Below are 21,122 nucleotides of genomic sequence, written 5' to 3'. Positions count from 1 at the left end.
TCATGTCATTAGTGTTAATAAAGACTAGGAATGAACAGAAGAAGATTCTTAAGGCTTATAGTTTGAGTTGCTGAAAAGTGTTCTTACTTCGTGATGATTATACTTGACTTGTAGGAGGGAATAGTAAGTATTATAAAAGTTTGATATTCGAGTTCTTTGAATAGACAAAAGGGCTATGCAAATCATCGACATAGACATATCGAGTTTCAAGTTGAGGATAAGGTGTTCCTTCGTGTTTCACCAATTAGAGCAGTAATGAGATTCTGGAAGAACGGTAAATTAGTCCTAGGTTCGTGGGACCCTACGAGATTCTTGAGCGCATTGGTGAAATAGCTTATCGCCTTTGATAATGATGAACTTAAATAGTTTTGTGACATAATATGAGAGTTCATGAAGATCAAGTACATCATGTCATTAGTGTTAGTAAAGCCTAGGAATGAACATAAGAAGATTATTAAGGCTTATAGTTGACTTGCTGAAAAGTGTTCACTTCGTGATGATTACAGTTGACTTGTAGGTGGGAATAGTAAGTATTATAAAAGTTTGCAAATCACTGGCATAGACCTATAGACTTTCTTTTTTTCTCAATCTACCGTGTGATAAAAAAAATTGATAAAAACACTTTTGCTCTTGCTCTAATATTATGATTTGTGAGCAATCATATGATGCTAACTAAAACTACTACTTTTTGGGCTAATTAACCCATTAAACACAACTTAAACCGAAACGCCAAACCTGATCTTAACCTTACAAATAAGGTTGTCTCGTTTATTTTGAGCTTCAAAGTGAGAGATAAAAATAATCTCTTGAAAATTAAGACATAATAATTAATGGAAAATGATATATACAGCCCTAAGAGCTGTATATAAGATAGAATCTTGTATTTTATTAATGTAATTTAATACTATAATTTTTGCTTTGAAAACATCAAAATTTAATTATACTTTATTACTTTAACATTTATTCTTTTTTGGAAAGTAAAAATAATTATTTATTTTCCAACTTCAAGATAAGATTCTCTTGAAAATTTAAAATTATTAATAATAAATAAAATTTATTAATTTTTATGTACAGCTCTAAAAACTGCAAATATCATAATCCTTAAGTAATAATTAAAAAATATAAATTATATTTAAATTTACATTAAATTAATATAACTTTTTACTTAAAAAATTTTCTAAATCAAAAAAATTTTTAAATCTCAACGATAAGTCGATAATTCGCTTTGCCATTACCAATACAAGACGATCGCTAATCAAACACCGACTTAAATCAAACACCAACCTAACAACGTAATAGATAGACCCATCCGATTCCTATATAGTATAACACGCCCTTGATTTCTCTCAAGTCTCAACCATGGTTCCGTCCCCACACAACAAAAACTACCTTGCTAGTTGCTGGATGAAATTATTTTTTTATGCATAGTGACTCTAGATATTTTTCTCTCCCTTCCAAACCTAGTTTCCCACATTAAAATATTCAGTAATCAATGGAGTATTTTGTACTTTCTCCTCAATTTTTTATTCTTCCCAACTTCCATGGCGTTGGATTCTTCTTCTTCTTCACCATGTTTTGTCATATGATGTCTTCTCATCTTCCTTCTAGGATAATTGGGTAATTCTTTTTTAGACTTGTTGTTCCTTCATCGAAGATGGGTAATTCTTTTTATTTCTTTCCTAAATACAATGAACAATTTTTTTTCATTATATTCTTTTGCACCCATGCTTAACATTTCCCATTTTTTTCAGGTAAAGAATAAAGATTGAGACTTTGGCAGTAATTATCAAAATGGGTTGTTAAAGTTATGGTAAAATTTACATTTCTTTCAGTATTAAACTAAAATTATTTGATATCTATTTTTACAATTTTGATTATGATGGCTGTTATTCTTGATTTCCATGATGTTGTAAATTATAATAACTCTTATTATGTGATATGGGTTTTAATCAATGAAGGTATAGTTTTTTCATATTTAGGTTTAAGTACTTTGATGCATGAATCATGTGGATTCATTACGTTTGATGAGTTTGTTCTCGAGTAAATGTTAGAATAACTCCTACTTGTGTGTTTGGTGTGCTTTTGCAAGTGGGTTGTGCTGCAGCCGCCCGGCCTGACCTAGTTGGTATTTTTGCACTGTATTTGGTTGCCATAACATTTTGATCTAGGTAGTAATGATATTGTACTGCAAGTGGGTTTTGCAAGTTGTTTTCCTTGAGATTAGTATGTGTTCTTTTTTTTATCATCATGCAAGTGGGTTATCCAAGTTGCTTCTTGTTCCATTGAGATTTGTATTTTGTAGATGATTTTATATTGTATTTCATAGATGATTTCATTTTGCATTCATGGAAACATTTTCATTGCATACTATGCTTTGGATTTTGATGTATTGGTATCATAATCTTGATTAGGTCATGTGATTGATATTTTGTGAGTGGTGTGTTAATAATTAGTTGTAGCATATACAACTATATTTATTGGTATCATTATCTTGACTAGGTCATGAGATTGATACTTTTTGAGTGGTGTGTTAATAACTAGTTGTAGCTTGTTCATCGATGCACACATCTAGCTTAGTAAGTGTCCATGCCTTATATTGCTGTGATTGCCTCTTGGTTTGCTTGTTATTTGATGAAGTCCCAATTAGCCCAAATGTTCACAACTTCATGCAATTTTTTTCCCGATTTATTTGTGGATGATGAATATAGTAACTTCTCTATTTTTGTTTCCCATAATTTCTCGGTCAAATTTCCCTTACCAACAACAAATAAGTGTATGGGAGTGAAATCTTGTAAAATGTGTGGACCTTCCATTTCCTTTATAATGGTATGCAAATTGCTAGTAAGTGGCATCAAGTGCAATATCCCATTTTTCAATTTTGTTTTTGGTTTTTTGATTGTAATTAATATTGACGGGTGAGCATATATGAAGAAACTGTTAGTTTTTACTTATAGAGGTGTTTGAAATTCAATATGGAAGTTTTGGGAAAAATGGAATTTTTTTAGTGAGGGACTAATGATGGAGTTTTTTTTTATTGCGATTTTCACGCTAACTAGCTCATATTATCTCAAATTTGTGTGATAAGGAACGACATGCATTTTTTGTACATGTTTTTATGTGTGAACATTGTCATATAATAACCAAGTGAGGGTATAACTTGTGTAGAGTTAAAAGGGTTTAAATTAAATAAGAAATGAAATTGACATAGGAGGCAAGGAATATCTTGTGAATGTATGAGTCTTCCCTATTAGAAACAATGAATATGCGTGATTATGGATAGTTTTGAAGTGGGCAATGTCATTCTCATTGAAGCGCGGATCACGGGTCGTTGTATCGGTTTGCGGTTGGAAGCTTTCGTACGGAAAACGTTAGGCAAGTTGGCTACTTATATACCACTATTTGCTTGCTTCAGTATTTTGGTTAAAGGGGCAACATTGCCTTGCTAGGCAAGTTGATTTCAATAAGGTGCACAATAGTAGAAAGGTGGCCTTTAGGCGGACAAAAGGTGCAACCAAAATTTTTTCCCACATTCAATGTCTTTTGTCTTAAACACCATATTTTTGAGTTTAATACCACGTGCCTGGCCTTTGTGCCCAAGTTGGAGTACCCAATTGCCTTAGTGCCCCTTGTGTGTTTGTATACATTGTCATCTACCAGTGGATTTATGTCATAATTTTCTATATGCTAAAAAAACATGCACACACATAATTTTCATACTCTTTGTTTTTATCACTTTGCCTTGTCTGTACCAAGGTAAAGTAACTTTTTCCTTGTGTTAAGCACGCTTAAAGTTCACTAAAGGGGCGAGTTTTGCATGTATTGGACACACTATCGTAGCCCTGCCTAATCCACTTCCATTGCTAGTCCACCACCACTTCTACTACGATGAGCTACAAAATCGAAGAAGAACCTTGGTCAACCCAACTACCACGAAGACATAGTTTCAAAATCACTCTCACATCGTGACATCTTCATCCACTGGAAATCGGTACTAAATGACATCGAGAAATTGGTTTTGCAAGGGGAAAATCTTTTTGTGTTTGAAACTTAGGTTCAAATTACGTAAATCTTACTTGAAGTTGTCAAAATATGGAATTGGTGGTGATGGCTTCAAGCTTTCCTTAACTACTTTTGGTATTATTGGAATCATATTCGTCTTTGAAGAGTACAAAGAGAATGTTTATTGATGAAGGATGTGGTTGGTGTTGGGAAAAATGAAGTTTGGTTGGTTGATGGGGTAGTGGTTGAGGTGGTGAGGTTTATTGGAATTAATGAGAGAAAAGAGGTTGTCATGGAGATGGTGATAGGTCGTCAAGCGTGGGTTTAGAATGGAAGATCATATGTCATTTTGTAAGCAGTGTTCGAGATTTTATAATTGGGTTGTTAAAATTTTGTTTACACTTTGTATGGATGGAGGAAAATAGAGGGAAAGGAAGGGGAGGGTTTTAGAGGGATAAAAGAACCTTTGTTTGGATAACAAGTGTGATGAGGTAGAGATTTGGAGGGATGTTAATGAATAACCATAAACATAAAATTTTTGGTAGAAGGAAAACTCAATGTTGTTGGCTTCATAACTTGACATAAATTCGATCCCTTTATGAATTACATACATCTTCTCTTGTAATGCTCTAAAAATCAAGGGATACATTATTTACAACTATGTATACAATGTTTATTTCCAAATAATGAAGGGGGGGGGGAGGTTGGATACTAATTCTTTTTGTATTCCATTGATAAGAATGGAAATGCCAATGTACACGTTGAGACTCACCATGTTTTGTAGAATTTGGTCATTTCATTTCCAACAAATATCAATTTCTAAACAATATCAAGTTTTTAAACAAAGATCTTATAATTGGAGGTTGAGGAGGTTGATTGCTTTCCAACTATAATACGTCAAAATAATCAAGCTTGCATTTAGCCACTCTTAAATTCTGAAAGTTTGAAGGTGATGTTAGCAACTTGAAAATGCACCCACATTCCAGATAAGGCAATACCTGCACAACCTCAAAAGAACTATGTATGAGATTATAATAATCTATCTTGATATTATTTTATTGACGAAATATGATTGTTTGTTTGGGTACTTCACTGATTGTTGAGTCATGGCATATCTTTTTCATGATTTGTTACGTTGTGTCGAAGTGTTGCCGTCTTTATACTAGAATTTTAAGACTTGGAAATTGTTAAATACATATTTTTTCATTTATAAAGGGCCAATCTATATTTTTATAAAAAAAAAGATTTAGCATGTCATTGTTGAAGAAAATAATAATGCGGGAAAAATAGGTTTTGGTCAGTAAATACTAATTTTGTATTAATTGATCAAAAAAAACCAATTGCCCCTATTTATATAAGAATGGGTAAACTAATTTAGGAAACTAAATAAAAGAGAATAATTACAGAATAATGTTATTTCCTAAATATTTACTTCCCGACAATTGTGAATTCTTTATCCTTGTTGACGTAGATTAGTTTCACTCTAGATGTGTTCATTCGGTTGATCGGGTCGGTTTCGGACGGGTGTTATTCGATTCGGTTGCATTTTGGATCGGTTATTTTTCGGCTGTGTGTTACAACGGGTCACACTCGGGTCGAGTCGGTTAGTCACGATTCGGTTAGAGATCGGTTATTCAAGCTATCGGGTTAGCATCAGTTCGGTGTCGGTTGAAGTTCGTGTCGAGTGTCAATCGGTCTCGGGTTGTCATCGATTACTAATTGGTTCGGTTTTTTCGGGTACAGATCGGGTTCGAGCTTTATTTTTCGAGTAGTTATCGGTTACGGATAACTATTGATCGGATCAATATCGAAATAAGTTAATAGTCAGGTTTTTAATTGATGTATGCTCATTTACTTACAAAAAATAATTACCAATTGTTTTATTTGATATAGCAGATAGGGGTGTCAAACAGGTCGGGTTGGGTCATTTTCAGGTTCGGATCATATATCAATGGGTCAATAAACCCTTAACCTGAACCTGACCCATTTAATTAATGGGTCAAAAATTGAAACCCCAACCTGATATGTAGCAGATCGGATCAACCTGCTAATGACCCATTTAACCTACTTTTTTTTAGGTCATTAAATTCATATATTTGAGGTCATTTGACCCATTTAACCTTAATTAAAGGCTTCCTCCAAAAATAAACGTATGCCACTTAATGCAGCGAGCACACGGTATTCTTTAGTAAAAGGCGAAAGAATAGTTCGCTTTGTGCTCACTGCGTGGCTGCGTAAGTTGGTATGAGATCTGTGGAAGTGATTTAAAGGATTTTTCTTTTATTAGTATCTTTCATAGCCGATGTGGGACAACTTCCTTTGTTATTGAAAGTCATCTTCAGCTGACAAATCCCTTAGTCGATGTGGGACAACTTCCTTTCTTATTGAAAGTCATCTTCAGCTGTCAAATCCCTCAATACATGGTAATTGGTATTATCTTAGTTTTACGAAGTATTTGGCAAATGTTGATCCGTCTTAAATTTAATAAATGGGTTAAATAGGTTTTTTTCGGGTTTAAATATTCAACTTTAACCTAACCCATTTAATAAACAGATCAGGTTGAGTTGATCCATTTAATTAATTGGGTCAAAAATCTAAACCCAAACCCGCTAATTTCGAGTCGATTTCAGATTAGGTTAGCAGGTCGGGTCAGCTTTTGCCAGCCTTAATAGGCAAATCAATTTATTTCAATTAGTTTATACATACATATATATATATATATATATATATATATATATATATATATTCTGTATGCAATCTCTTCTGTATAGAACTTGTGTTCTTCCTTTTTCTGTATTATTAGAAAACTGAAATTGGACTTAATTTGCTAAAATTAGGTGAAAATTTGATTCGGATTTATAACAGTTCAATTTACAATCGGTTCGGGTTTGTATCAGTTCGGGTTAAAAACAGTTCGATCTTAATCGGTTTTAGTCAGGTTACATTCGGTTACGTGCATAATTCGGGTCGGATTTGACTCGGGTCGATCACTGTTCAGTTCGGGTAACATCGGTTAAGGTTTATATGTCGGTTATAAAATTCGGTTGCAGTTCGAGTTCGATTTTGCCCTTTTCGGTTATCAAACGGTTCGAGTGAAGTATCGGTTCGGGTAATTGCGGTTCGGTAAACCTAAAAAACTTACATTTTTTCGGGTCGAATAATTTTCGATTCCGGGTCGGATTTTCGGGTCGGGTCTGTTTTGAACAGTTCTAGTTGTGTTGTATAATATTTTTGCTGTGAAGAGTTTGATGGTTGTTGACATGTGACACTTCATTATTCTTCTTTCTTTTTTGGCTATTTGTACAATTTTGGATTTGCTCACATTTGAGTTTACCTTTTTAATCTTTTAGTCTTTGATCTCACTTTTGGTTCTAAGGATTATATTATAATAGACCTTAACTATTTTGTTCGGACAATAGCAAACTATCCACATGCCTTCATATATTTTATTTTGAAACATTTATTTAGTAAACTTCCTTGCTCTATGTCTATGTTCACTATCTCTTGTTTTCACTGCTAGTATTCCCTTTTTGGATAATCCGATCCAACTTGTATTCAGATAGATTATGTATGATGCCCCGAGTGTGATGGAGACCATAGTATTACGCTTGTATAACTTTGATCTTTAGAATGAATCATTTAAGACAAAGTAGCTTGTTAGTTGTCACTTATGGGTTAGCAAATGAAGGGAAGGTGTTGTAGCAGAAGAATGCCACCAAGCTCAAATATGGTGTAAAAAGGCTAGGGTGATGAAGTTAAAAGATTGCTATTGAACAATTGTCATTGTGGAATTATACGTAGGAGCATTGGGTTTCTATTTTTTGGAAATAGGATTTTTTGATAATTGAGAAGAAGATTCATTCTTGTGATGTTATGGCTGAGGGTTTGATGAGATGTTATGGCAGCTGGGTTAAGAGAGTAAAACTTGTATTTTGTGGTTACCAAACATGTAACTTCCACCTATTCTCTATTTTTTAACATTTCCTATTCCTTCTTGAAGAACTCAAGATCCCATATATGATTGCTTTGTGCTATGACCCACATTTTTCACATATACGCCCTATTAATGTTATAGTAGCCGTGCATTGAATCTTGAGCTTTATCTTTGTGAATTGCAGCTCTTCATTTTGGCCTTGAGTTTGTTTGGCATCCATGATCATTATCAGGTGGTATATTGTTCTCATTTGGTATTTGATATTGCTATTTTTCCTAGGATCCTTTAGTATGTGTTTTTGTGTGTTTGGCGTCATATGGAATATTTCTGGTTGAAATAAGAACTAAAATGTTGCAGCAGGTTTCACTCATGTGGACCAAGTTGGGCTTCTGGCATTTATTATGTTATGATCTTCTTATTACGTCCTCTTATATTGTAGATAATCTTTCCTTTTGGTTGATATTGCTAATCAATAGTTTAGAGACCTAATGGAATGATTTGTGAAAACCTTTTGTGTGATTTTTACGCTCAAACTTTGATGAAGCCAGTCTGTAAAACTAAAATGAGAGCTTTTGCAAAGATTTGGATTTTGGACTGACTTTGTTTCCGTTTAAATTAAGAAACTAAGCGATATATAAGGATACTATATGTACATATGTTACAATTAAATTTTTTTGCTCATTTTTTTTGTTTATTTTTACTTTTTATGCTTGGTGGTTATATTGGCCCTTCTGTAGGCTAGTATCATTCTAACCCATCGTTCTTAGTTCTTTTGGTTTTAGATTAGATTTAAAAAAATGTGAGGTACAAAGTGATGAGTGAATGATGGTAAAGTTTCCTGCTGTGTATGAGAATAACTTAAATTTTTGTTGGTTTATGAACAAAACAACACTTCCTAGGCGGGGGCCACTTGGCATTGGGTTAACTGTTAACGACTTTTTTATGAACAAAACCGGGATTAGTGCTTTCTGTTGCAGAATTTTATTAAACTGAAACATATAGGCCTAATATATTACTTCATAATGACAAATCTGGTCTCTGGATAGGAAATATCACACAGCTAGAAATTTATTTGAATTGGTGAAATATGCTATTCTAAGTTACAGTCACACACCTTTTTGAACAAGCAGTCAAGCACATATGTTTGCCATTATTACAAGCGACTAGTGTTGGTCATTAAGCAGCTATACTAATTTATGTCTATGTATCAAATCATACCAAATATATGGGTGATTCTGAATGCTTTTTTCTTTACAAGCACCTTCATCCATTTAAGTAAATATACTCATCGTAATCCCCACGTGAGCATTTGATGTGGCACTGGAGTCGACCAGCTTCACTGCCGTTATTGCAAGCTACAAGAAAGAACTGGTCTGTTCAGTCTTACTCATCACGTTTTCCGCGATAATAATGATAAGATACAAAGTTCAAGGAGTACAAAATACCAGAGTTGCATATTTCTGGTGGATGTTTCATTCTTTTGTTGGTCTGGCTGGCCTAGCTGAAGATTGATTATCGTGTTCGAACGATAATTGTTTTTAGCATTATACGAGATATGTGGGTGTTGCTCTATTTGATTCGTTTCCTCTGCTGCACACACCTGAGAGTGAAAAATTTTCTTAGACTCACTAGCGAAGCACGTACAGTCATAAAAAAATTGATTTGGTTTTTTTATTGCTGATTTAATTGTTTAGTCGATTGGTCCGTTTGCCGTAAAAGGCCCTTGATTAATACCTTTTTCTGCAGCTCCGAATGATGCTGTTGTGCGATTTTTAGTTGCTTATAGAGTTCAATATTTTCTTGATGAATAATAGATCCCTGCAACATGTCAGCAGCCGTTAGCATATTTGTCATAGTTTTCAAAAAGAAATTTAGTAGATGATATAATTTCGGAGAGACCCTTTGGTTTAGTTCTTTGATCTCGTTCGATAGGAGATGGTCCTGCAAAAAATAGCATAAATGTTAGTTGTTGTATTGTATTTAGAGGCCAAATTTTCGGGTATTGTTTGTGTTTGATGGGTGTTGAATTTTTGGAGCAGAATACTTTGGACCTTTCTCATTCGTATACTTTGCAAACTTGTTTCCAATTGATTTTCCAAATTCTGCAGGTCTTTGATGCTTAAATACGAAAGTTCTTGCCCCATAAGTTGTCTGCAATTATTAAACTGGATTCTCAAAGATATGAACACAACTTTCTGCATGTACATGGGAAGTATTTGCATGATAAAACTCAAAGGTTACTGCAAGTTGATGAAGTATCTTTCTTACCCTCTTGGAGCTGGTATCTTTTGCAGCTTTAATATGTGGCTTTGTTACTGTTGTTTTTTTTAATATGGTGGATTTTGATTTGCATTTGACTTATTGGTTTTTTGGGGACAGATAGAAATTTTCATTATTTCTCATAGTCGTATTTGGAAACTTGAATTTTAATTCGACACTCAGAACTGAAACCCAGGCATTTAGATCCAAATCATGTGTTTATGGAAAACCAGAATTTTAATTCTTGATCCAAATTACCCTTCTTGAACTTTTTTTTTAAATTATATGCACTTATTATTCATGTGATGATGTACCAAGGGTCAATCAGAAACTACCTCTTTAATTCACGAGGATAAGGTTGTATATATCCAATTCCTCAAACCCCCATAGGTGGGAGCCATTAATGACATTGGGGTTATAGAAATATGGAATGAAATGGTCTCTCAAAGTGGAAAATCTTATACTTGATTCAAAAACTAGGTATTAATTCAAACTTTCTATTTCAACTTGCATTTATATTACAAATTTGACAAAACAAAGATGCAGAATTTCAAAATAAGAAATGGATCATAAGCTGTTGTTGCATTTGTAAATGTGAAGAATAAGGAGATTAGGAAAATGAGATAGGTTTCTTTAAGATCATTGCTATAAGAGTTATCTAGAAAATTAAGGGAATTGATGCTGGGATATGTGAGAATTTGATTTATTTAGGGATTAGATCATGATGCCTCTTGCTGTTATTCAACTGGAATATTCATTTATTCAAATATTAAATGAAATTTGTGCAAATAGTTGCATGCCGATCTCTCTTGGAAATTTCTTAATTTTGTTTTTCACGAACTTGGAAGATCATAGTTTTATTTACCTGTGGCTTTCTTGTAAATACTGCAGCTGTTGTTTTAAGTTTGTTGCTTCTCGTTGCCAAAACTGTAAACAAGGAAAAGAAAGCGATCATGGTTCTCGAGAATATTTCATATTGATATTGGACCTGCAAGTTATATTTTTCTGTTTTTCATCATCTCCTCTCCTTTATGAAAACTTGGCTTAATTTATCTTCTTAGGTGTATAGTTCATCATCAATCCTGAACTAGCATACTTTTCCATCAAGAATGGAACATATATTAACCTGAGAGCATTAAAATCTGCTTAGGAAGTCAGAAGAGACTGGTTTGCGATGGAAAAGGTTACTAAAAGAAGCCTTTAAAACACAAAAGGAAAATATCAAAGGAAAAAGGGTGACTTTTAAGGTATCACATAATGGGGGAGAGAATGGAAGAGACTGCGAGGGAATTAGCTCAAAGGCAAGGACTAAATGATAAAACTGAGGAGGTAAGTATGTGGAACTCTTAAAATTTTGATATTTTGTCAAAGTGTTGCTATTGCTTAACGTCAGTCATCTCTCCCTTAAACAGATAGTAATACTTTATTCACGCAATTTCTATATCTACTTTTCTAGTGTACTAGTTGTGTACATGCCCAAATCGGCAGACTAAATGCTTAAATATCCCGGTTTATCCATGATTCATAGCAAGGAGGGCTACATAATACAAACTTCACACATGTAGAGTCTAGTGCCTAGAGTAATTGTGGTATACTATTAAAGCCCCTCAACTGGAACTTTGATTGTATTGTGGTAAAATTAATTAGTATATTGTCTTGATGGGGCCAAAGATCTAGCGTTCTTTGGTTTCGGACTATATTGGAGTAAAGTAAATAACTCAATAAATCATGTGCACTTCTTATTTATGTGAAGTTGTACATGACGTGTGCTACTAAAGGTTAATCGGAAACAACCTTTTTGTTAGTTTTATCATTACCAACGGTCAATCGGAAACAACCCTAGATGAGAGCCACTTAATGGCATTGTGATGATGGAATGTTGTTATTATCCCTTTGTTTTCTAATTGTCAGAATTTAGAGTGTCTATATGGCATTGTACACCATATTAGGCAAGTGCAATTCATTGTATCAATGGGACATGGTGTTGACAAGGTGGAAACATTTGGTGGTAGACTAGTGGTTGAGTAGTAAAATGGGTACGCTTTTTGATTTTTCCCCATGATAGTGGTCTCTCTCTTTACTCTGTAGTTATCAAGAGGAATATAGAACTATAGCCCGTATTGTGGTGTCTTTTTGTCTCTTTAGATTATGAATGTAGATCTTGATGGGTTGTTTCTTTCATTTATTGGATACTCTTACACTTGCATCTTGGACTTGGACGCTTCTCGGGCTTGACTAGTTATTTTTGTTAGTGCCTTCTTGAAAAAATGTATTTTGTTACTTTCTGTACCTTGTAATATATAACTTTTGTTACTTGGAACTTGTACAACGATGTTATGAAAACTGGAGTTTTTGTCAAGAACAAATTTTCGTTTGGTTTTGGGTTTTGATATATTTATCAATATATTCGCCAATATCGAAATTGTCATCGCTCTATTTTTTGGTTGCTGTTTTGTCGTTTCTTTCCTAGTAATGTCATTGCTTGTGTTTGTTTCTGAGAAATCTAGGTGGCGTGTGATCCTGTTGAAGAAGAACTATCGCTCTTGGTGGTGGTATTACATCCTTCTATTATAACATGAACAAAATGCAACACATAGACAAAGACCAAAAATTAGTAAGAAGAACAGAACAGAACCCAAAATGGATTGGTAGCAGAATAACAGAGGCTAAATTATGGTGCCAAATTGAGTCTATAATAGGAAATTACTACATTTTATTGGCCAATTGCCCTTGCTCAGAGGAATTTTGTTGCCTATGTGGTTGAGAAAGACCTTTCTCTCGGAGTGTTACCTGAGTTAATTGATGTATTAACCTATGGATTTTAGGGATTTGTCCGTATTTGAATAGTTAAGCTTGAACTTAACAAGGCTCTGCTATAAGGTAAGCTATCGTTAGGAGAGACGAGAAAATTCTAATCTGTCACTTGTCCATCAATTCACTGCACTTGTATACCAAGTAAAATCAGTATGAAATTTATCTGACGACTTTTATCCTAAAAGGTAGCCGTAATCTTAATGTTAAAGATCTCACTGGACACGGAGGCATTGTTATCACTCCATCTGCTTGATTCTGTTTTTCCTTTATAGAAGCCTTGTTTGAGATATTCTTGTCAAGGAACCAAACGGATGGTTGAGGCCCCAAGATATGTTATATACTTTAACAGGCTCTCTCAAACGAGAGTGTGGGTGCAGCAGAGTTCCTCTTATGCTGAATATTCCACCTTAAATGAGGGGTGGTTGAGATTCGAACCCTTAACCTCTTGTGTACAAGTCCAGAAATAATGTTGGGTTGTCACCTAATTCTAATCTTGAGATTAAGGTGAATTTATCAATTTGAGTTTTCTTACTTTACGAATATGAATCTCTGCTGTCTAAATGAATTTGGGAACCTTGTTTACTTCCTTTTGGCAATGGTCTCGATTTTGTGGGGTAAGATACTAACATCCCCAGTCTTGCAAGGAACTGTCTAATTGTGCTGGTGGTGCTGAGGCAATTACTGAAGTAATGTTATGTTGAAGAGTAACTTGGAAAAGAAGGAATAAGAAGTAATTTTGTATGAGTGGATAATGGACGATGATTTAGAGATTCCTCAAAATTGGACTGTCGTTCTTTCTGTCGAAGAGACAAACTCATGAATATATATGATATGTTTCGTTAAGCTTGAGCTTATGCTTATACTTGTCAAAGATTTGTTATTGTTTGCTTTTCCACAGAGGACCTTGCTTCCTACTGACCCCTTGCATTATAAATACTTCATATTACTTCTGTGTTGAATCCATGTTATCTGTCTTGTTATCCTATAAACGAACTATGTTTTAATGGAAAGTTTGTGATTGTTGCAGGACCGTCAGGAGTGTCTGAGTTGCAGGTGTTTTCTGCAAATGAAACACAAGATGATAAGCTATACTTGCTCGGAGGAGCTTTTTTATGTTTATTCATCAGTTCCTTTAAGTTTGCTCCCCCACTTTATGGGTTTGAGGGTTTTTCGCTCACGATGAAGCAAACTCTTAAGGATGGAGGGAGTATACTACAGCTACTTCATAAAAGAATTGAAGCTCGTGTTTTGTAAGCTGTAAGTACTACTGTTTAAATGACTTATTTTGTACTCCTCTTCCCGAGTTACCTTCTTAGTATGTCGACACAAATATTAAAGAGTAGTTTAGTTGTTGGGAGAATAAAACAGAATTTGAAAAGAGAAAAAATGTAAATGAGATTATATGTAGCAAGCTGGGTGGGACGAACAAAAATAAGAATTGTAGCAAACTCAGAGGGACGGAGTTTTATGCGTTTGGTGGTTTATTGAAGCCATATTTAAGCAGGAATCTGCAGTGATACTTTGGTAAAGACAAAGATGTTTGTGTTCATATGAACAAACTTTTTGTTGAAGACGGGTAGAATTTCTGATGGGAGAAAAGGCTAGTTTTGTTGGACATAGGATTTTTGAAGGAGTCCTTGATCTTGTGATGGTGTTATATGTATGAAGCTGGAGCTTGGGTTGAGAAGTACATATCGACATCTCGAATCGGATAATTGACTGAAGATGGAGCAGCTACAAGAGATCCAAGGATCCAACCCTCTCTCAGCAGATATTTTACATGAGATTAGAAAATTATGGCTCTTTGTTTTTGTTTCCCATTCCCCTTGCCTACTTTTTTCTCCCACTTTTACCCTTGTTTGTTGAATGCTATTATACTTCTTGAATTTTCAAATAGGATTGCACCAAATGAAAATCCACAAGATTGAGGCTTTACCCAAACTTAACTTTAATCCCAAATGAGCAATTGAGTTGAATGATCCCGAATTAGTTCTTCCCCTTTGGTTCCATTTCCTTTAGGAAATAATTTTCGCTGACTCGGCTGAGCTTGAGTTTTTTTTTAAATTCTATTGAGAGTTTAGAGTCTGTGATCATTATCACCACTGTGACAGCATTTAAGATTTTGTACTATGCTTAGGAAGAGAGTATCATATAAATATTCAGAGGGGGGAAAAGCAAGATGGAAAGGTAGATGTAAAGGAGAGAAAATGTTCAAGGATTAGTACTGAAATGAAGTGAGATACTTGTTCTGAATAGATGATGTATACTATGACATACTATCCTCCGTTATTTTGAGATTGTTACACTTCTTTTTATGTAAGTTTTTTTTAAAAGAGAAGTGCAACAATTAAGAATATGGAGGAACCTACCTTAGCTTAGTTTGTTTGGTTTGGTTTGGCTTAGCTTAGCTTAGTGTTTGTGTAAATCGTGTGATTGTAGCTCAACTATAATATATCTGTCTGAATTGAGTTCGTTAGGAACCAAGTGCTGCTTTTGGATTGATTTTGATGCTAGGCTGTGTTTTCTTTATTGTTTTCTATCCTTTAAACTATTTTTAATGATCAGCACTGATTTAAACTGATCGGAGTTCAAATCCGATTTTATCAACAAAAATAAAATCTTAGTGAAAATCTTATTCTTTAAAATGCAGTATGGTAAACTGGTTTATTAAATCATGTTCATCGTTTATTTATCATTCAGATGATGTATGCTATCAAAGTTCAATTGGAAACAACCACTTTATGATTATGATCACAACGATTGGTTGCGTACCTTGAGTTCGGAAGCAGCAGACGACAGTTGAGGGTTGTGGTCGTTCTCCTCCTTCATTTTGTTGTATCTTTTGATCACCGATTTCATGCTGCAAGTAACATTGCCATTCATAACATCATATTACTGTCCATATAAACATCATTGTACTAAAACATCCACTTTTTGTATTGTTTAATTTTAATTTGTATTAGTAAGAGCCCAATTACGCTATCAGAGCGACTACAAAAGCAATAGAGTTGCACCATTGTCTAAAGCTTCGAATTATGAAGACTAATTTTATTACCCTTTTCTCCGGTATATGTGTCTTATATACTTTTGTACACTTGTTAATGTATTAATTCAATTTTTAATATTTTTTTATCACTTTTTAGGCCGTATTCATCTATTCACACAAATTAATTACCTATATTTGCATTAAAGTAGAAGGATTTCCAAAATAAATCTTCACGTTATTTTTATTCATTTGGAGAAAGTGCATGACAAAAACAGTGGTGGGTTATGACAAATATATAAGTACTTAATTACATAAGTGAAAGGGGAGGTATAAATCTTACTCAAGGATCATAAAATAAGGTTTAAGTGAATGGTTTGTGTTGTATTTTAGTGTAAAAATCAAATATTCGCGTACGTGATGAATGACAATAATAAAGAAATAATCAAAACTAAGATATTAAGGTGGTTCACCAATCTTGGATTACATCTACCATTTAGCCTAGGATTAATATTAATGTATTTAAAGGAGAAATACAAAATTTGAAGGAATTACAATGGAGAATAATGTAAGGAGAAGAAAAGCTAATTAGGGAGTGTACTTAAGACAAAGAAGGTAACTCACTATAATGAGGTTTTGGTGCCGTTAGCTATGACCTAAGGCTAGTGCATTTATAGGGGAAATACATGTGAAGAATGGGGCAGTAACAAGTGCGAACAACAGGTTGCCAGCAGGTCACGAAATGCAGTCACTGTTTTCGCTCGACCCACCTATCAGGCGAGCAGCGGGTCGAGCAATGTTCAATAGCATGGCAGTGTTGCTGTTTATTGCCTTTCCTTTTTGTATATGCCAAAGGTCTTCTATACTCTTACACTTGATATATGGACTGATTTCTTGCACTCCAACCTTCACATGTCAAAGCTTATATTACTAGTAGTATATTGTACTATTTGATTCCCAACAAACCAATCACAAAGGAGTGATGTGTCGTCCTCTTCTAACTACACTAATATATGTGATTAATTTTCTTAAAATTTATCAATAATCTTAACAATAAGTATATAAACATATATAGTTATGTAGAACTACAAACCAATGTCAATACAAGTGGAGGAGCAAACAGATACAGAAGATTTTTTAAACACAATCATTCTTCATCGTTGTTTTGCTTTGAGATTCATTTTGGTCCTAGTTGAGATTACAAGATCTACGTAGGGATACGTTTTAAGATGCATGTTGTGTGCCGTAATATTGCATGGATGAAACTAGAAAATGAGGAAGACATGCGTTGGAATCAAAAAAATTTAACGAAGTCGATTAAGAGATGAAATGTTGTTTTGCAAAAAGGACCATAGCGAAGGTCGGGTAAAGTTAGATACAACTAGCAACTATTTTTGTGAGAGACCTTCTAAACGTGAGACGGCTTCGAAACAAAGAGCTTATATGCTCATAATTTCTATTAATTATGATATTTAACCTATGTATGAGACGTTCTTTACAGTGAGACAACCTCATATAACAATTTGTTTAAAAAACTTCTATCTCAGTGTGTTTCAATTACCTTGACGTGTGGGTGACTCAAATGGAGAGTTTTGATTACAACTATTATGTGATTACAGTGTGCCCACTAAGATTAAAGGGAAAATGTATCGTTTTTTGATACTGATAGTGTTTAGAAAATGGATATGAAAAACCCAAATAAGGAGGAGAAGATTTACTCAGAAGAAGTTCTCTTTCTTCAGTGTGGGACAACTCACATATGGGTTACAAATGAGCTCTTTAACACCCCTTCACATGTGAGTTACTTTAGAATTTTAGTCCACTAAAAGGATTATAAAGCCTATTGGAAATGCACATCCAATTGAAAGCCTTTTTAACTATTGGTAAGGTTAAATACGCAATCATAAAGGCCTAATAAAAAAATCAGCATCTGATACCATGACAAAATTTTAGAAAATGGGTTTGGGCAACCGAAACAAAGAGGAAAAGAGATAACCCACACATATAAACCTAAAGGAGGTTCACTACTAAAACCAATTGATAGTATATTATTCTCTTTCTCTGATGTGGCACAACTCACATGTAAGTAATAAATAAGCTTTTTAACAAACAAATCCACGTTGTAATATAGATCAAAAGAGAGCATTGTAAAACAACAAAGTAGCTGTGATACACATATTAAGGGGATGAGTGGATATACCCTAATTGACAAAATACAAATGAAGGCACAACAAAGAGCCTTAGAGTTGTAAAAATTAATTAAAGATAAATTGAATGAAAACCATATATGATGGTTTGGTCATGTGTATATAACATAAAAAAAAAAATATGTCGATTAGAAAGTTAATATTTAAAACTTTGAGGAGCATAGATCTAGAAAATGTGGGTTAAAGAAGACTTGGATTACAAGAGTAATGAATAATATGAAGATTAAAGAAGGAGAATAAATCCACATCGTAATATAGTTTCACAGGAAGGGCAAAAAGGTTGTACTATGCATTAACGATTAGACTTTGACATTGTTATCGATATTACTCACGAGATCATATGAGTTTAACTTATTGATATGATGTTCAATGTGCGACAAGCTTATTGCACTAGTACTAACAATGGACAAGTAGATGTAATCCTCCAAGGTCGATTGCTTGCTAGTAGCCTTATTATTTTCAAGATCATATTGGGTTAATTATCATGTTCTACATAGATAGTTATATAAAATTCTTAAAAATAAGAAACCTCAAATATTAAATAAAATAATATATTAAAATTAGTGCTCTAAGACTAACCAATCGGTAAAAGGTTACGATATCATAGGTTAGGGCAAGGGTATGTGTGAATGATTATAAGTCGAATATTCGAACTAATTCAAATCTTTCTTTTATTTAAAATAGGAAAATTATTAAGAGAATAAACTTGTGATCAAATCTTGTCTATATCAATAGCTATATCGTTTACAAACTATGGAAGGGCGTAATTAATCTTAGACTCTCCTTTAGATTTATCTTTTTAATTAGGGTTTTTTGTTAACTAAGAAGAATGCCATAAATGATTTGGGGTTGAATGTGTGATGTTTCGTATTTAGATAGAAATATATTTGAAATCAATCCAAGCGATTCGATGTTGTTTGATCTAGAATCCCACAAGACAAGCTAGAAGTTGTAGGTGCCTCTTCAGGTTAGTTGTATGTCACTCACCTCTCTTTTATGCAGGACCCATCTATTTGGGAGACTATCTCAATGTGCACATTCCTCTTTACCTTCTCCATGGAGGAAGTATGGTTATGGTTTGTTCACTACCTTTGTCCCTCCCCGAAAATCCGACTTGTAAGGAATATTGGGTCGATGACTATGACAACAACTATTGTATATTTTCATTCTTGTTTTATGATGTCTTTTGAGTGATGTTTTTCTTAACATACTCCCTTTGGCCCATGATTTTACACTTAATACTATATACTATTTTGGTTTGTTCCATTGAGTTATCTCATTACTATTTTTGGTCTCGACCCATTTATAATACTCTATTAAGGGGGTGTTTGGTATGGGAACATAACATGTAATGGAAAGGGAAATGATAAAGAGGAGTAAGGGTAAGAGTATGAGTTGTAGTTATATGTTGTTTGGTATGAAAATATAAGGAAAATACTTACTTGATCTTAGAAAGGAAATTTGTTACATGACATAAATGAGTAGTAACAATATAAGGGTATCCATTACCCTCCATTACCCTCAAGAAAGGGATTGGATTAACCTAAATATCATACCAAACAAAAAATGTAAAGTAATGGTAATTAAATCCCTTACTTGATATTAAAAAGTTTATACCAAACAACTCATAAAATCTACGAACATTTATTTCTGTTTCCTATATAAAAATATATGATTATCCTAGATATGACTCCACATGCAAATTGCAATATCTTACTAAAATATCTATTATTTCAAAATTTTATCTTTGTGTCATTTCTTTGAGGACTAAGTTTAAGGGTAGGTAGGAATAAATCTTACCATACTCTAGTAGAGTAGTATATATCTATACTAAAACAAACCAAGTTAAGAGTACATTGTTTTCTTCACCTTCTCGTTCCTACCATATTCCATTTCCCTCATTGCTCTTTAGTTTAATAGTTTTCATCCAATCAAATAAAAAAAATTATCATTGATTATCACAATTTTCCGTCAAATCAAACATCTTTAGACCAGTTTATAAATTTCTTTATAAAGAATTGCATTACAATACAAAAAACGTAATTAATTGTTGAATTCTAAAACCCTAAAATTTAAAAAATTAATTCTACCATCATCAACTATGAAATTCTTTGATCATAAAAACAAATTTCTTCTAATAATCCTTCATTGGTGTGTGAGACGCATAATACAAGATTGAAAGCAAAACAAAAAAATCAACAAACCTAGCTTATGATATGATTTAATTCAGGACTAGTTCATCGGTAACACCTATTCACATAGCTAATAATAATAAGGACCAGGACAATTACAAATATTATGCAAATAATTATAAAAAATAACAATAATTAACGGCTGATTAATCAATTAAGAATTAAAAACATACTTGGTGCTTGCAAATTCATAGAGTTTTCCGGTGCTAGAAAATATAACAACACCAACTTCAGCGTCACATAAAATTGATAATTCTCGAGCTTTTTTAAGCAATCCACTTCTTCTTTTTGAGAAAGTTACTTGTCTGCTGGTTGAATTATCTATCCTCTCGATCACTATTTTCCCTCTTCCCATATTTTCTTCTCTTTTTGCTAATAATATATCTTAGGTTGCTTCCCCTAAAACAAAATATATAGAAGTAAATCACAAATTAATTAGCTAAAAAATAAAATTAAAGTGAAGGATTGACAAAAAAAAATATCTTCTTCAAAATCCAATAATATTGGAATTAGCTAGCATGATATTTTAATTAGTGTTATCATATCATATTTAACAAAAATTATGGAAATTATAAGATTATATAGAAAAACGGAGAAAAATATGTGGATGAAGCTAGATATATATCATTTTATTCACCTAATTTAGAAAGTAAAAAGGAAATAAAAAAAGAAAATAATTTTAATTATAGATGGAAAAAATATTAATATTATTTACTTTTAGAAGTAATTAAAGA

General features: G+C 33.3%; 1 protein-coding gene, 1 long non-coding RNA gene and 1 other non-coding gene across 11 annotated transcripts; 1 reads left to right on the top strand and 2 right to left on the bottom strand.

Annotated features, from left to right (window-relative positions):
• The first annotated feature begins 1,289 nt into the window (after positions 1 to 1,289).
• On the top strand, positions 1,290 to 16,830 carry LOC130797493 (uncharacterized). Of its 9 annotated transcripts, XR_009038871.1 has the most exons (6): positions 1,290 to 1,658; positions 1,752 to 1,810; positions 10,042 to 10,214; positions 11,254 to 11,521; positions 14,034 to 14,263; positions 15,707 to 16,428. It is a non-coding gene; the product is annotated as an uncharacterized LOC130797493 (long non-coding RNA). The 9 variants fall into 9 exon arrangements; XR_009038877.1 differs by having other exon boundaries at positions 11,343 to 14,263; positions 15,707 to 16,828; XR_009038873.1 differs by having other exon boundaries at positions 11,254 to 14,263; positions 15,707 to 16,827.
• On the bottom strand, positions 6,116 to 6,231 carry LOC130801353 (U5 spliceosomal RNA). The gene has a single exon (XR_009039569.1). It is a non-coding gene; the product is annotated as a U5 spliceosomal RNA (small nuclear RNA).
• Positions 6,904 to 20,743, bottom strand: LOC130797484 (MADS-box transcription factor 23-like). The gene is made up of 7 exons (XM_057660088.1): positions 20,562 to 20,743; positions 15,779 to 15,866; positions 11,058 to 11,119; positions 9,985 to 10,084; positions 9,833 to 9,874; positions 9,668 to 9,751; positions 6,904 to 7,128 (listed from the first exon to the last, which is right to left on the bottom strand). The coding sequence occupies exons 1-7, from the start codon at positions 20,741 to 20,743 to the stop codon at positions 6,994 to 6,996; spliced, it is 693 nt and encodes a 230-aa protein (XP_057516071.1). The 3' UTR covers positions 6,904 to 6,993.
• Between the last annotated feature and the right edge of the window lie 379 nt (positions 20,744 to 21,122).

This window comes from Amaranthus tricolor, chromosome 1 (genome assembly GCF_026212465.1).
Source record: "Amaranthus tricolor cultivar Red isolate AtriRed21 chromosome 1, ASM2621246v1, whole genome shotgun sequence".
In the NCBI taxonomy this organism is placed as follows: Eukaryota; Viridiplantae; Streptophyta; class Magnoliopsida; order Caryophyllales; family Amaranthaceae; genus Amaranthus; species Amaranthus tricolor.
The sequence above is the reverse complement of the archived record's forward strand: the minus strand, read 5'-3'. Positions and strand labels throughout refer to the sequence as shown.